Source organism: Lepidothrix coronata, unplaced genomic scaffold (assembly GCF_001604755.1).
Source record: "Lepidothrix coronata isolate B3197 unplaced genomic scaffold, Lepidothrix_coronata-1.0 Scaffold304, whole genome shotgun sequence".
Classification (NCBI taxonomy): Eukaryota; Metazoa; Chordata; class Aves; order Passeriformes; family Pipridae; genus Lepidothrix; species Lepidothrix coronata.
This window is the reverse complement of record NW_016690484.1, coordinates 250,120-265,190: the sequence shown is the minus strand read 5'-3', so window position 1 is coordinate 265,190 and position 15,071 is coordinate 250,120. Positions and strand designations below refer to the sequence as shown.

At 42.7% G+C, this 15,071-nt stretch overlaps 1 protein-coding gene across 5 annotated transcripts in view; it reads right to left on the bottom strand.

Annotated features, from left to right (window-relative positions):
* Positions 1–15,071, bottom strand: part of CFAP61 (cilia and flagella associated protein 61) — a 96,369-nt gene that overhangs the window by 64,915 nt on the left and 16,383 nt on the right. For all 5 annotated transcript variants that reach the window (XM_017837407.1, XM_017837406.1, XM_017837409.1 and 2 more), the window contains 7 exons: positions 10,748–10,839; positions 10,224–10,411; positions 7,124–7,163; positions 5,526–5,665; positions 1,922–2,048; positions 1,550–1,627; positions 318–524 (listed from right to left, as the gene is read on the bottom strand). In XM_017837407.1, the coding sequence (XP_017692896.1) occupies positions 318–524; positions 1,550–1,627; positions 1,922–2,048; positions 5,526–5,665; positions 7,124–7,163; positions 10,224–10,411; positions 10,748–10,839 (872 nt within the window). The remainder of the gene's footprint in view (positions 1–317; positions 525–1,549; positions 1,628–1,921; positions 2,049–5,525; positions 5,666–7,123; positions 7,164–10,223; positions 10,412–10,747; positions 10,840–15,071) is intronic.

The window sequence follows — 15,071 nt, the reverse complement described above, 5'->3', positions numbered from 1 at the left end:
GATTATCCTTTGCATTTACTCAGGGTACATTATCCTCATGCTAGGCAAAGAGCCAAGGCCAAGGACACTTCCGATCCCTGTTCCCCCAGAAGCTTGCTCAAGACACTGGTGAGTCTGGACTCACATGTCACAGACCAGCCCCACTAGGTGACAGCTGTGCCCACAAGTGCAGATTATGTCAGGCAAGAAGAACAAAGCGGTTTGCTGCAGGTTGCCACAAAAACTCCTGTTTGCAGTCATTCACAGAAGCAAAGAAAAAAATAAAGTGAGCGAAGGCAGCAATATTTAACACAAGAAACAAATTATTTTCTCCTTACCTTGCCTTCCACATACTGTGGATAAACAGGATAGTAAAGAGCAGATTTGTGTGCCAAGCGAAGGATCTCCTTTAGAAAGTGTTTTGTATAGCGATGAAACACAGGATTTAAGACAAAGTGGCAAAGATGTCCATGTTCTTCTTGCTGGTGGCAATTAAAATGAATAAAATCTTCAATGTTGTAACGTGATCGAACATACTCGATATCCTGGAAAGCGAAACAGTTGGGAATCAGCAGAGATCAGCAGCTACCTTGGCAGGATTTTAGCAAGGGCCAGTCCTATCAATTAAGGAACATTTGAACACTGACATCAAATGCCTTTGTTCTCAATTAAATTTCATTGTATCAAAACCTATTCTTGCAGCTTGTCTGCCCTCATTTGTAAGGGATGCAGACCTGACCCCTTCCCACCAAGGTCTGACACAGATTTTGCTGAGTTCAAGAGAGAGAAGCCCAGACTGTCCTCTCACCCAATTCCAGCTGAAAAAGGGAACTCCAGAGGGAGCTGTGCAAGAAATACCCTCCAATAACTCTTCCCTGTTGAACTGATAAGCTGATTTTTGCAAGTTTATACACTCAATATATCCTCTTATCTCAGTGTTCTCAATTAAACTAAGAGCTATTTTGGAAAATGACTGACTACTCTATTTTGAAAACTGAGCATTAGAGCTGCTGAACAATCTAAAATCACCTTTTCAGTCCTAGCAGAATGCTACACAGGTAACCTTAGAGAATGTTTACTTTTCAATAATAATGTGCAACATGCTTTTTTGTACTCCATTAGAGCATATGCTGTCCTTTGTTTTATAGTGTGTGATTCACAATCATTCGATCTACTGTTGGAAAAAAACGTTACAGAAGTAAATCTAGAAGAACTACTGCTTTTTACAGCACGTGTGGCTTATTGAGTTGGAAATTAGGGGAGAAATTAGTGATTAAACATATTTAGAGGCAGAATGGCTTTGCACTAGAGCACCGAAAAAGTGCAGGAGGTAAACTTCCACAACATATCAGCAACTTCTTGCAAATAACAGGATGATTTCTATATCTGTGTGCCAGTCATGTGAGAGAAGGGGAGCAATACACTGTACATAGTCAGGACAGAGAGACAGGGAGTTTCTAGAAGCAGTATTTTTACAGACACTGTTAGGCACACATAGTGGCAAGCACAAAACTCAGCCTTTAGTGTGAGGGCCAAGTGACAGCGCTCATGGAACACAAACAGAATTTACCATTTCATCCCTAATGACAGAGACACCGACAATTTGATCCAAAACTTCTGCTACAAAAGCCTGTACTGGCATCCCATCCTGCAAGGCAAAAGCAACAGGTACATGTGTGATTTCAGCAGAAGCCTTTGGACGGTAGCAGTCACAGTTGAAACCACCCTCCTCCCAGTGTACCTCTAGGCACCACCCCAGTTAAACCAGTGTGCTCCCCACGAGGGGCACTGAGCAGTGTATATGGCTGGACTCTGGACACACAGACCTTTCCCACACTGAAGTTTCAGTTTGGATCTAACTGCTACAGGAGTGCTACAAACTCAGCCACTTTGGTCCTGATCTTAGGAAAGATTTGTACCCACGTTTGCAACAAATACTCACAGGATCCCTGCGAGCCTGAGTGAATATCTTGCAGTCGTTCCATATCCTTTCATTCAAGCTAAGGGTTTCAGCAAGTGTTTTGATACCAAGTAGGTCATTGGTTGTTGCCCTTCTTACGTTAAATGACCTAAAAAAGAGAATTAAGGTTCACTATGACAAAGTAAAGGCAATTGCCAGGCTTAACACAACATGCCCTCCACAAGAACCTCCCACATCTTGCAGAAGTTGAAACTGCTTGCTAAATGACTGTTGTTCCAAATGTAGACATTAACTTATTGCACAGTAAGAGAAGATATCCCAGAGCATCTGCTTGAGACAGCTCCAGAATCCTGCTTTATCTGCTACTAAACACTCAGTTTTCGTGCACCTACAGCCCTATGTCATATGGCAAATGGTGACCTATAACCACAGGTATCACCCGCCTTCATGTGAGTAAGAGCTGGCAGGAAAGGGAGGCAGGGAACCTTAAAGTCAATGTGGAATCTGTAACTACACACTGCTGCACATGGGGAAAGGAGAACAACAGAGAAAGGCAAGTAAAAGAAAAAAGGGAAGAGAAAGATAAAACAGCCAGCTGTCATCCTTGGAAATGGTACACAAGGCAGGAACATGAATTTCCCCAAGAACAAATTACTAACATTTGTGTTCGGCCCTGGTTCTCCAAACAGTAGCACAAGGATAAATTTCCATGACTGGAACGCCTCTGAGAAGCACAGAGTGCCAATTAGTAATCACAGAGCAGTGACACAGTATCAGAATGCCTATGCAATGTGTGCACGTTAGCCACAGACAGCAATGGCCTGGCACTTAGCTCCTTTAGACACTGTGAGGAAACATCTTCCCACCCACTAATGAGCAGCAAAATTCCCTTCACAGTGGCAGTCCACAGCAGCTGAGAAACTCTCCCATTGCCTGTTAAAGGCAGTGACCCTTCCTGGTTACACAGAGCTCGTGTAATAAACACTTGTAGAGTGCTGTTCAAGGGACTGAACTACAGCTTCACTTCCAAAACTGAAGTTCTTTCACCAACAGTTAAAAACTTGAAATTCACGCAGTATAATTTTCATTCCCGTTCTTTTTGCCTCCAACTAAAAGCAGGTGTGCCATTCTTCAGCCTCAGTCCCACTCACATGGAGATGGATCCTCTGGAATGGGTTTAATGAACAGCACTGGTACTTCAAAAAACCCAAACCCACCAAGTATCTGGCATGTTATAGGAAGTTTCACAGCTCAATCCATTGACCATTTCTGAGTGCTCAAAAATATACACTTGATTACTAAATTGCAAACTAATCCTGAACTAAGCAAGCATCAGCTTAGCTTCCCCAGTTTCTAGCGCATGTCCACCATTAACTGCAAGCCCAAACACGTGAGGAGGATGATGGGCAGCAGGACCAGCACCACAGCTCACCCTGCAGCCCCTGAGCAGGCCCCTCCCGAGCCCAGCCCACAAGCTTGGCTCCCCACTCATGCCCAGGGAAGGCAGTTGTGCCAATAAGGAACTACATCTTTAACGTGACAAAAACATGCAAAAAGGTGAAACTGTTCTGGTTTTCTTTTTAAATAAACACTGCTCCACTGTGAGCATGAAACAGGAGGAAGGGCTACCCAAGGACTGTACTCATTTCTCTCCCAGCAATGAATTAACTCATTCTACATGCCCAAGTCCTTTGACTGCTCAGAGACCAGGGCATTATTATGCTTTTCACTGAAAATTGAGGGAAAGTATCCATTAGGCATCTCAGCCTACACCTTGTCATCTGTTATTTTTTTCTCCTTCACTGTTAAGTAGCAGACTCACACTTCCATTTGCTCCACTCTTACTTTTTGTGTACTTAACACTTTTTTTTATTCCTTTTACAATCTGTACTAATCAGGAGCTCATTTTGTGTCTGTGCCTCTTGTGACTTTGCCCTTTCAGGTCTTCATATTCCCATCTTCTTACCCCTGTTTTTCTTTTAATCCATTTTCTGTGACTTTCTTTTCACTCACATGCTTTTGAAAGCCATTGGTTCAAGTACAATATATTCATCTTTTACTTTCTCAGATTTCACTTATTTCCAAGAGAGTATGTGCTGCTGAACCCTGTGGGTTTTGTTCTCCAGAAACTTTCCAAAAGCATCATCTGGGCTCTTCCAAAGCTCTTCTGATCCTGAACCTCAATGAACAGCTATTTTTCCTTACTATCCTGCACAGCTGCAAGGGGATTTGGAAAATGCTACTAATGATCCTATTTTGTTTTCATGGAAGGGTTGGTGTCATTTGGAATATGCACAGTTTAATCGGAATTGTGAGGGTTTTTTGAAAAACCTCCATAACCAGTTTAATTTTGATCAAAATCACAGGAGGACATATGACTCCCAACCCTACTGGTGTATTACTGAGCAGCTGTGCCTGAGACTACCAGGAATTACTCCAGTGGCTTTCTCTCCAGCCAGCTGGATTCTTACACAGGACCCAGAAGCCCAATTTCATCCCAGGGTATAAAGCTTCTGCACAGGTCCAAGAGTAGCTGGTCAGGTCCTGCATGAGCTATTTGTGTACCACCGAAGATGATCAAGTATGCAATTAAACCAGGAGTATTTCTCTGAAACCACACAGTATTTAGCTACATTAAGACACAAAGAAAGAGAAAGTCTCCAACTGTGCCACAATTTAAGCTTGGTGTTTGGGCCAGGATATACGTGATATACAAACAGAGCTTTGGAAAACTCACTCCACATAACAGAAGTCACAGCAAGAAAGGTTTGCTGCCCCACTTCACCAGTATCTCTGCCTACAGAAGCATTCAGAGAGTCACAGACACTGAAGGCATGAAATAAGTGATGCAACACTAAAAATAAGACAGCTAAGTGTTATAAAACAGGTACTCAATGAGGTTACTGCTGTGTTCTGCATGTTCCAGAAACATGCCCTGCAGTTCCCTTAAGAGCCATAGCATGTTTCCAAGAATTAAATCTATGCCAGGCTATCAGGTATCAATGCCACACAGCCTGACCCATATCCCAGAGGCCAAACAACACTGTGTTCCTCTACTGGCCTTGGCCACAACACAGGAACTCCAAGGAGCTGCTGGTCTGCAAAAGCATTCCTCTTACTGACCTGAGCACTGTACATACAAATTTTAAAGGAATCCTCTTGCTGAACTTTGGTTTTACTTAAAGGAAACTATATACAGTGCTGGCATCAGAAGACTGCTTGCTTTCACAGTTGTAATTACCTCAGTTTTGTTCCATTAAAAAAGTCATGTCAGTTACTACTTCATTTCACTACAAACAAATATAATATGTTCATGTGCTATCTCATATAGTGCTGTGGACATGCAGCTGACTAGGCCTGGCACGCACCCCAGGACAGGCAGCAAAGACAGCTGCAGTACTGCTACTGCAGACTGAGGTATTTAGCTCTGCTCCCCATTGCTTCAGGCACAGTTCTGTGCCATTCAAGAAGCTTCCATTTTTACAAGATGTTCTGTCATACCTTGCAGAACCACCAGGTTGGGCTGGGATAGCAAAGGCACACCCCTGTGGTGTCAGGCTGCCTGGTGCAAGTCTATCCCCCAGCATTCAGAGCCCAGCAGTGCTGTCCCCAGGCACACACTCACGTGAGCAATCCCGCACGGTGCAACACGTACAGCTCACGGCCCAGGCTGGACGTGCAGAAAGGGACAGCTCGAGCAAAACTCTGCAGCAGGGGGAACTCCAGCACATGATGGGGCACCAGGATGACACAGAAGTCTCTGTCCTGAAAAAGATTTGCAGGCAGTAAAGAAAGGTTCTTGGTGATCTGTGTAAGCTTTGCACAAACCCCCCTGACTAGAGCAGACGGACAACACTGACCATGGGGCTTACACTGCACACTCCCCCCAGCACTGCTCTGCCTGCACAGCACAAAGGAACTGATGGGCTCACAGAAGTGGGTCTTTTAGCCCCTATAGTAAAGGCTCATTAACTGATACTCTGATATTCCCTAGCAGTCCCCTTTTTCCCTTCCCCCACTCTTTTCTTCCTCAGTAGAGTATTTCAGCTGGAAGGGACTTACAATGACCCTCTGGTCCAACTGCCTAGCAGGAACATTATCTCCCTGCCCACATTTATCTTTTGCCTTAAAAGATCCTTTTTTCTACCTTACTTTCCTTTTGCAGCACAACCTCAGGACAATGTGTCTGCCTGGGATCCCTTGGTGGACAAGTGCAGCACATGCCACAGTCCTGCACAGCCAGTGTGCAGGCACAGCTTGGTTGGCACTGCAGGCACAGCAGACTAGGAACACCAGTCTGTATGGGCACAGCCTGTCCCAAAGCTGTCACTGCTGGTGTCCATACACACACAGACACTGCATTGGCAGTCCATGCAATTGTCCAGAGAGCTGTGCTGTAAAGGCTGCAGAGGTGCAAACCAACGCAGGAGTCTCCAACAAATGCTCTCTGAGGAAGAAGAGCATCCTCAGGAGATAAATCTGCCTGCCACAAATAACTGTCCATTACTGTTCAAGTGCTCCCTTCCACCAGTGTCTGAATTCACAGCAACGCTGTTCAGTCCACAGGCAAATACTGTGGAGCTCCCTAATACCACTTTTATAGGCTTTAACTCCACCTAATATAATTTTCCCTGATTTTATTTTTAATTTAGGTACAGTCTGGATCTATACATGTTTTTAAAGGAGTTTGAAGCATTTCTTTTCTAGACTGGCATCTCTGAGAGGTCCTTACAGAACAAACTAGAAAAACTATTTACAAGGACATGGAGAGACAGAACAAGGGTGAATGGTTTCAAACAGACAGAGTAGGTTTAAATCAGATATTAAGAAAAAATTCTCAGCTGTGAGGGTGGGGAGGCCCTGGCACAGGTTGCCCAGAGAAGCTGTGGCTGCCCCATCCCTGGAAGAGTCCAAGGCCACATTGGACAGGGCTTGGAGCAACCTGGGATAGCAGAAGGTGTCCCTGCCCATGGCAGGGGTGTGGAAAGAGATGGTCTTTAAAGTCCTTTGCAAACCAAACCGTTTTGGGATTCTGTGATAGACAAAGGACTTTGGTATGCAATCCATAAAGTCCTGAAGTAGCCAAGGAGAGTAGTAACTCAGCCCAGGGTAACCAGGCACAGCACACTCCCGTGGGCACTGACTCCCAAACCCTCTGGCTGCCAACTGCACTGCTGTCCCACCACCCACACATACAAGCCTTAGAACCTCGATTATACTCACTGGGAAAACCTCAAAAGCATAATGCAAAAAATCCAGTGACCTGCAACGAGGAGAAGACATTGGTCAATAAAGGACAGATCAGTCAGAGCCTATACATTGTGATATTTACAGCTCCAAGTGCAGGAACATTTATTCACAGCTAATCAGACAGTCCTGAGTGATCATCAATAAGCAACTACTGACGTGCATGCTGCACAGCAATTTGTGACTTCTAGTACTTAAAGCACCACTATAACCAGAAGGTTTGACATCATACCAAAACAAGAGGCTCTTCACTGAAAGGGGAAAAAAACCCCATTGGCTCTCATCCTGTTGACTCCAAGCTTTTCAGAAGCCATTCCTGGACTGTCACAGCAGCACTGGTATACAGCAAACACTGAGGTTACAACAGTAGTTGTTCTATTCCATAATAGCCAGAGTAGCAAGAGCTCTGTGACTTTCCACTCAGGAAAACCTGTCAGATGTGCTTCAGTAGACTAACAGGAACATCAATACTTTGAATTGTTTTTGAACACTTCTTTCCACTTCTCACCTACTGACTTAGAGTAATCCCACTCTCTTCTCCATGGTAACAGCAAATTGTGACATTTCACTTTAAAACTACATGAGAGTGAGAAACTAGCAAATCCTTCCTGTTTCTCCCATGTATAAGGATATCAAACAGCTCTAAGCCCAAAGTTAAGATAAAGCTTTATAAAATAGTTTTCCATTGTAAAAATCTATCTTTTGAAGAAGTTCACTATAGATACATTACCTAAAACCACTGGTAAATCCCTTCCCCAAGACCTCTAAGTTCCCTTTAATTACCTCAATAATCTAACTGAAAAGAGAAAATTTCTTATTACAATATCTATGTTTGAATGAAAACTCAAAACAAAGCTGTAAGGACAGATCAGGATAGGGGTATTCTATATTCACCCATATAATACATCTTTAAAACTAGTTAATAGAATAGCTAAGCAGGGGAAAGGAAAAATGCCACTGCAATGTAGTTTTCTCTCTCTGGTACCCAATACCTTCTTGGCAGCAAGGACCACAAGAATGGAGGTGTAAGACTTTTCAGGGGGCTTAGAAAGGTATTAGATATCTGCAGATAAACCAGCAGTTCAGTTCCTTCACATTTCACTGTCAGTGCACTAACAAACCACATAACAATTCTGGATTTAGGAGATGGAAACATTTAGCAGCTTTGCTGGGTAACAATTCCCTCAGGGCTAAGATGCAATCACACCTACACTTCAACTCAACTGCTATTTCTGGGCCCATGCTCTGCAGGGCCAGCAGGAGCTCCCTTGGGACAAGATTCCAAGCTGCAGTCAGGATGACTTCCTGCCCTCCTTTACACATACTTGCTTTGCTAATGCTTCTTGTACCAACAGGTGGACCAAGCAAAGGCAAGCCAGGGAAGCATACAAGCAAAACATCTGAAAACAAATCTACAGATTCCTCAGCTGTGAGCAGAGTATCGTGCCTGACAATCTTAGGAGAAGTGCTCAGACAGGAATGTTATCTCCTCTAGATACCCATCTTGGAATCCACACTGTTCCAGAGATGTCTCCAGGGAAAAGAGACTGGGATCACAGCATTGAATGATAAATGCAGCGAGAAAGGTCTTGAACAGAAACAATGGTAGACACAAAGTACAGTGTCAGAAGGGAGCAAAAAAAGGGACAGACCCTTATCCTAAGCAGGATACTATGGGCAGAGAACTTGAGAAGTCTACAGAGATTATGTCCTGACATAGGTCTCCATCACAGCTTTGAACTGCTATTTCAGTATAATGGAGCCATTCCAGAGCAAATACCTCACCTCAGTGTATTATATTAGAATATAGCTATTTTATTTTTCAATAATTATCCTGCTTGAATTTTATTTTACACTAGATCGTCCATAAATTAACTGTTCTGGAACAGCCTTTCTGCAGTGTAATTGTTCTATTGCACATTCATTGATCAGTGTTTTCTTAAGTACAGCACAGACTTCTAGCACTCCATTTCTCTCTAAACTAGTTCCTAACCAACTCAAGCTATATTACTGGGTGTATCACTTGGGAAATATGCACCAAGGCCATGTGTTTGCTTTGGTAACTTCAGATGTTTGCATTTGCAGCAGACTCAGAGTTCAATCCCCTTGGGTATGTCCCCTCCTTAGTAAAAAAAGAGCTTAATAAATAGAATTAGTTTTCAAGGAATTCTCCTTTTTATTCTTAAACAAGTTTACTCCTAAACTTGCTTTAAGCCAGAGAAGTTCAGGAGTTGTCAGTCACCAATGACTACTACTACAAGCAGAAAGATGTTTTTCAGACAGCACTACAGATGTCCAACTCAGCATCTATGAAATCCTTACACCTGATACTCCTGATACCTGGTGTCTGCAGACATGACATGGATCTGAAAGCATGGAAGATCCTGGGTGTGCTCAACTGTTTTGTCTACTTTTTGTAAGTACGTTCTCTAAAAAGAGCAGGGCTCGTTTATGATCAGAAAGGGACAAAGTTCCTGAAGAAGCTTCTGCTGATGTGATTTAATATAGGTTTGCTTTCTAAGTGTACAGAGAAATTTGGGAAATAAGTGTCTATATCCCATTTACAGCCTTGTTCTAATCCACCAGGATCTAAGAGTCCAAGGTCAGCATCAACAATCTTAAAAGAAAAACCCTTTGTCCCCCACTGTAGCAGATCCTAGAATATGGAATCAATTCCTCGAGACTGAGTGTTTAGAATGACTTGCAGAGCAAAAACCAGCTTTATTGCCCCATCCAGGGAGATGACTAGTACTGTGACATTTGGCTCCTCTCCCAGCTAGTCAGCTTTGGAATTAGTGTTTCTTCAGGGAAGGAGACGCCTTCTTCCGTAACTTCAACTAACATTTTTTTCCAACAAAAAAATGCATTCCTCACGTTTTGTCCCCACAGGCCTATCAGAGATGAGAAGCTGCAGCTGGAGGCTGAGAAGTTATTACTGGAGGTAAAAGGAACAGACAGAAACAGGGGTCAGAAGAACTCCCACCCAAGTGCAGCAGGTGCTGTCACTTTCTGGTTTGCTCTAAAGATGTAACGTGGCAAATGGTCATCAGCAGGATAACAGGTTGTTCATGCTCACCTGGTTTCATAGGCCTCATCAATACATAACAGACGGATACAGAAGGCATTGGAAGCTCCTCTGTACACTGGACGAAAAGCTCCTTCCTCCTCGGTTTCAAAGGGACGTGTCTCTGAGGCTTTCAAATCTCTGGTGCTGCCATCATCCAATGGCAGCTCAGTCTGGGAAACAGTGGTGGCCTCGTCTTCCTGCAACAGGAACAAAGCAGAATTACAACTTTTCAGAAGGTATTTTCATTATTTAAGGGCCCCGTGCTGTCTCTCCTCTCAGGAACCCTCCATTCCCACCCCTGTGCTGCCTGGCTGCTCAAGAGGAACTGGATGGGAAAGTTCACCCAAGCACTAAGTGTGCCCACCTCCCTCCAGACCCCAGCCAGAGCAGGTTCTGATCCAGGCACCACAGCAGGCACCTGTGGGCCCGTGCAGGGGACAGGAAATCAGCAGTACCACCTGTCCTCATCTCTGCCAGCCTTGCTCCTTGGCAGCTCCTGGAGGGATTAGCACTGCTGGGCACAGCAGCATTACCTGCACAGCTGCATCTGGACCGGGAACACGTTCCAAGTCCCCACGTGAAACAGGAGCTGCTTTTTGACTTGTTTGGTTGCTTTCATCTTCACCTGAGTAAAAAAAAACAAACAGACTAAGTGCATAAGGCTTAATAAAGTGAGTTTAACCCTCAGAACCACAGCAATAGCTGGAACAGGCAAGGCTACCTCTATCAAGAGATATATTTTTCATAACCACAGTTAATATAGACCCTCCTATAGCTGCTTGTCTAGAACTTCATTAGACCATTCAATTTCTAAGCAAAAATACCCCGGGGAATTAGTTGTAAAATAAGACCTGAACAAGACAGTTCGGAAGTAATTCTTAAATCATGTATTATATGTCAAATTTTTACCCCATCTGAGCTGAAAAAACAGGAGTCAGTGTATTGATTGGTATCTTAAACCCCACACCTGTCATTAACTCATTTTCTCGTGATCACAAGGACAAGCAAAGGCTCTTCATTCTCAGATTAGTTCTTCTAAAAGAACTGAAATTCAGATTAAGATCAACTCCCTAGCTGAGTCAGAACTCTTACTGGTGCAAAGAGGGACAAGATACAGGGACTTAAACTTGCTTCTCAATTGCTAAACCTAATCAGTCCTTTAAATGCTGTTTTACTTTGCGTAGAAGTTGTTGCTCTTTGTCCATTTCCTCCTTCTCCTCTAAGAATATCTCTCCTATGCCACTCTCCTTCCATGCTGAAGGAACTGCTTGAAAGCACTTGGTCAGCCATTGCAACTTTGTGTATGGGTATGATTTTTGTGCCAAAAACAGACACTTGCTTGAGACACATGAGGAACTCCCACAGCAGTAGTGACCCCAGGCGTTGGCAAGCTTTTAGACACCAGCACTGTGAAAAGGAATAAAAGCAATCCACAAGGCACTTGACAACCAAAGCAATGGAAACCAGGTTGAATCTGCTGACAGACCTTCCCACCATCCTCAGTAACACTGCAGTAACACTGCAGGCTAAGTCACTCCCACCTGAGTAAGGATGTTTTTGTGGGCAAACAGACAACTAAGGTGAAAGGATGAAGTTAGTCGTAGTTGTCATGAATCAATATTTAAACACCAACTGCTGAGACACACATACACAATGCTACAGACACATATACACACATACACAGCATTCATACAGCATTCCTGGGCAAGTGCTTAACCAATCAACGCAAGCACATCTTAGGGACATTATGTAAATATCACTATACACTGGGGTTTGCTATTCACTCCCCTGGTCAAGGCTAAATCTAGAGTATTTAAAATATTAAGAAACCCTAATAAAAACGTCTTGCTTGCTAGACAGCAGGAACTGCCATTCCAGCAAATGTTACACACTCCAGAGAAAGCAGTTCCCAAGTCCATGTGGTGAAGGATTATGCCTCTAAAGTAAATGTGAGGGGACAGTATTCAGAACAAAAAAATCACCTGATAATGCATCAAAGGCTACATTTAATGTTATGGATGAAAATTATTTTAATCATCAACTTGGAAAAGAAATATTGAAATAGCAGGGAACCCTACATATTGCTCCAAATACCCACCAAAGTTACCAAAGCCAAGAGTCAGCTGTTATCTTTTTAGCCCCTGAACCTACAGGTAGCAGTTCTGCCATTCCTTAAGTGCCACCTCACTAGTTTTGCTGATACATTCACAGTTTGGTTTTATATTTAAAACTAAAGCCTGCTAATTTTAACTAATAAGCTCTTGAGGTATAGGTATCACTGCTGCAGAAAACACACCAGGCAAGGACATCCTTGCATTTGAAAGCTCCAAGAACACAAGGAAGTCAGTTTCTGTGCTCCAGGAAGAACAAAAACCAAAGTCTTCAGAACACAGAGTTCTTCCCTCCTCTCTCTGAACTTTGCCTTGGGACACCCCCCTGGGCTACATTCACAGACAGAAGCATTTCTTCATACAGTAATGGCCATCTTTTTTTTTAAGTACCTCAAAGGTTTAAAATAATTTAGCGAAAAGTATTTAGAAAAAACCTATCTTTTATCTGAAAATCTGTTTCTCTGTCAATAAAAGGAGTGCAGACACAACATGCAGGGCAAGGAGAAACACTGGGGGGTAGGAGCCCTGGATTCTCTGGGGTACCACAGATGTGAGCCTTCACAGAAATTATCAAATGTCATCTTGATTACCCAGCTCCATTTCTCATTACAAACAGCCTTGCAGGTGTCAGAAGTTAATTAATACAAGTCTCTTGTTGTCATGTAAATATTGATATGTTGTTTCTGACTTTATAGTAAAATGCAAATCTTTAATGGCTCCCCCATCCACTCCTGTCAGACACGGCTGCATCGCTGTTTGCACACACGCCGCACACGAGTGACTGGGAAGAGCAGCAATACTGTCCCACTAAATCAAGTAAGGACCACAAACAAAGAGAAAATTAAAATAATTCTGTGATTGCTGGGCTGTTAGCTGAGGTACAGTCAGCAGGATCAAGAAGTCAGTTCACCATGAGGCCTGATGAAAAGCCCTTGAATCATTCCCACTGCATCATGTTTTCTAGCAACTAATTCATGATGCCATATAGAGTAACGACCAAATTACTGTAATTACCCTGAAACCTAAGTGGCATATCAGTACAGACTGTTGTATGCTCTTCCATTATTATTCAGTATTACATTTTGAAAGGAAAAATAATATCAACCCACGGTCTCTACTTAAAAGCTAAAGAGCTTGAGAAAGCATCCTTTTTAAATGTGGAAACATAAAAATTACTGTACAAAGGAATGCAGCTTGCATTTTAAATTCCCAGCCTTTGGATTCAATAAAGCAAAGTCCAGAACCACTACGGATGTCAGGTCAGTGAACCTCCACTGCCTTCACAGCAGGGGACAATCTGGCAGCAAGTGTCCAATGCAGTGGCCTGCAGAAACCCTGCACTCACCAAAACAGCTTCCTGTGATCAGCCATGGGTTTGCAATAACAACAACCTGGATAGAACTGACACCAGAATAGATTTCAAAGATACAAGCCGGCCCTTATGTTGGAAAGGCTTGACAATGAACTACTGGGATGCAATTCCCTACATTTACAGAAAAACCCAACCCACTCCAAACAAGACAATTTTATTGAAGATGTAATTTGAAAAGAGAATTAAGAAGTCAGAGGAAGGGAATGGTGCTTATTAGTTGGTCAGTAATTTTTTTTACAGTAAACTTAGTTCTTAAAATAGTGGGCTTTTTTCTTTCCCTTCTTAATTTAAAAGAAAAAAAAATTGAAACATTACCATTTTTCCAGAAAGTTTTCATGAATGAATACTGAAGTGAATTTTAAGTCACAGGTCATGTAATAATGAAACCCAAATCAGAGGCAAAGAGTTTTTCATTCAAACTGCTTGAAAAATGCAGACTTAGTTTATGGCTGTAAATCAAATAAGTAACAAGCAGCAAAAACAAAAGCTGCTTATCAAATAGCCATCCTATAAAGCATATATTCTCAATAAGCCCTAATAGATTTCTTGTGACAAGCTCCTGCCTTATTGAACAGGTATCAGAAATCCAAGTAATGGTAGTGCATATTTGATTTGTCTCCTCTTTCCTTTCTCTGAAATTCAACTATGACAGCCTTTAGTTTCATCTCTCCTTTTTGGCCACACTGTTTGGCAGGTATGAACAGCAACTTACACTGTTACAGGACACCAACACATATTAATCTTATAATTGTTTATATTCTGAAGTGTGCAAAGCTACAATAATAATTTTAATTACTATTCAGTGATAACAGTTAATGTTCCTGAGCAGTATACAGCAAATTTTACCATTAAATTCCTAGTTGCTCTCTCTCCAGAAATAGCACCAGAGCCAGGCTCTCAGCTTATGATATTCAAGTTTTTTCCCAGGTGTCAGATCATTAACAATTTGAACTCAAGCTACTTGAAAGTCTACAAATAGTTCTTTTTCCCCACAGCTGCTCTTGTCATTCCAAATAAGGGGTCTTACCTGAAGGCAACCCACAGCATTGTAAACTAGCATCAACCATCAAAACTAACATAGTTTTTAAATGGAGAGGGGAAAAGAGATAAACACACAGGATGCTAACCATGCTGCTTAAGAAATTCCTGAAGAATCACTCAGATGCCAGATTCACAAGAACCTGAACACAACGACTGCTCGTGCTAAGTTTTCGCAGTTAGAACATCTCATAGATTCCCTAAATAAAAAGTGTGTAACAGCTGTATTGCTGAACTGGTAACCACATACTCAGGGAAAAGCTCAGCAGCACAGAATTTGCTGCAGAACACAGCCTATAGCTTGCAGTCCCTGGAGAAGGAAAGCAGACACCAGGA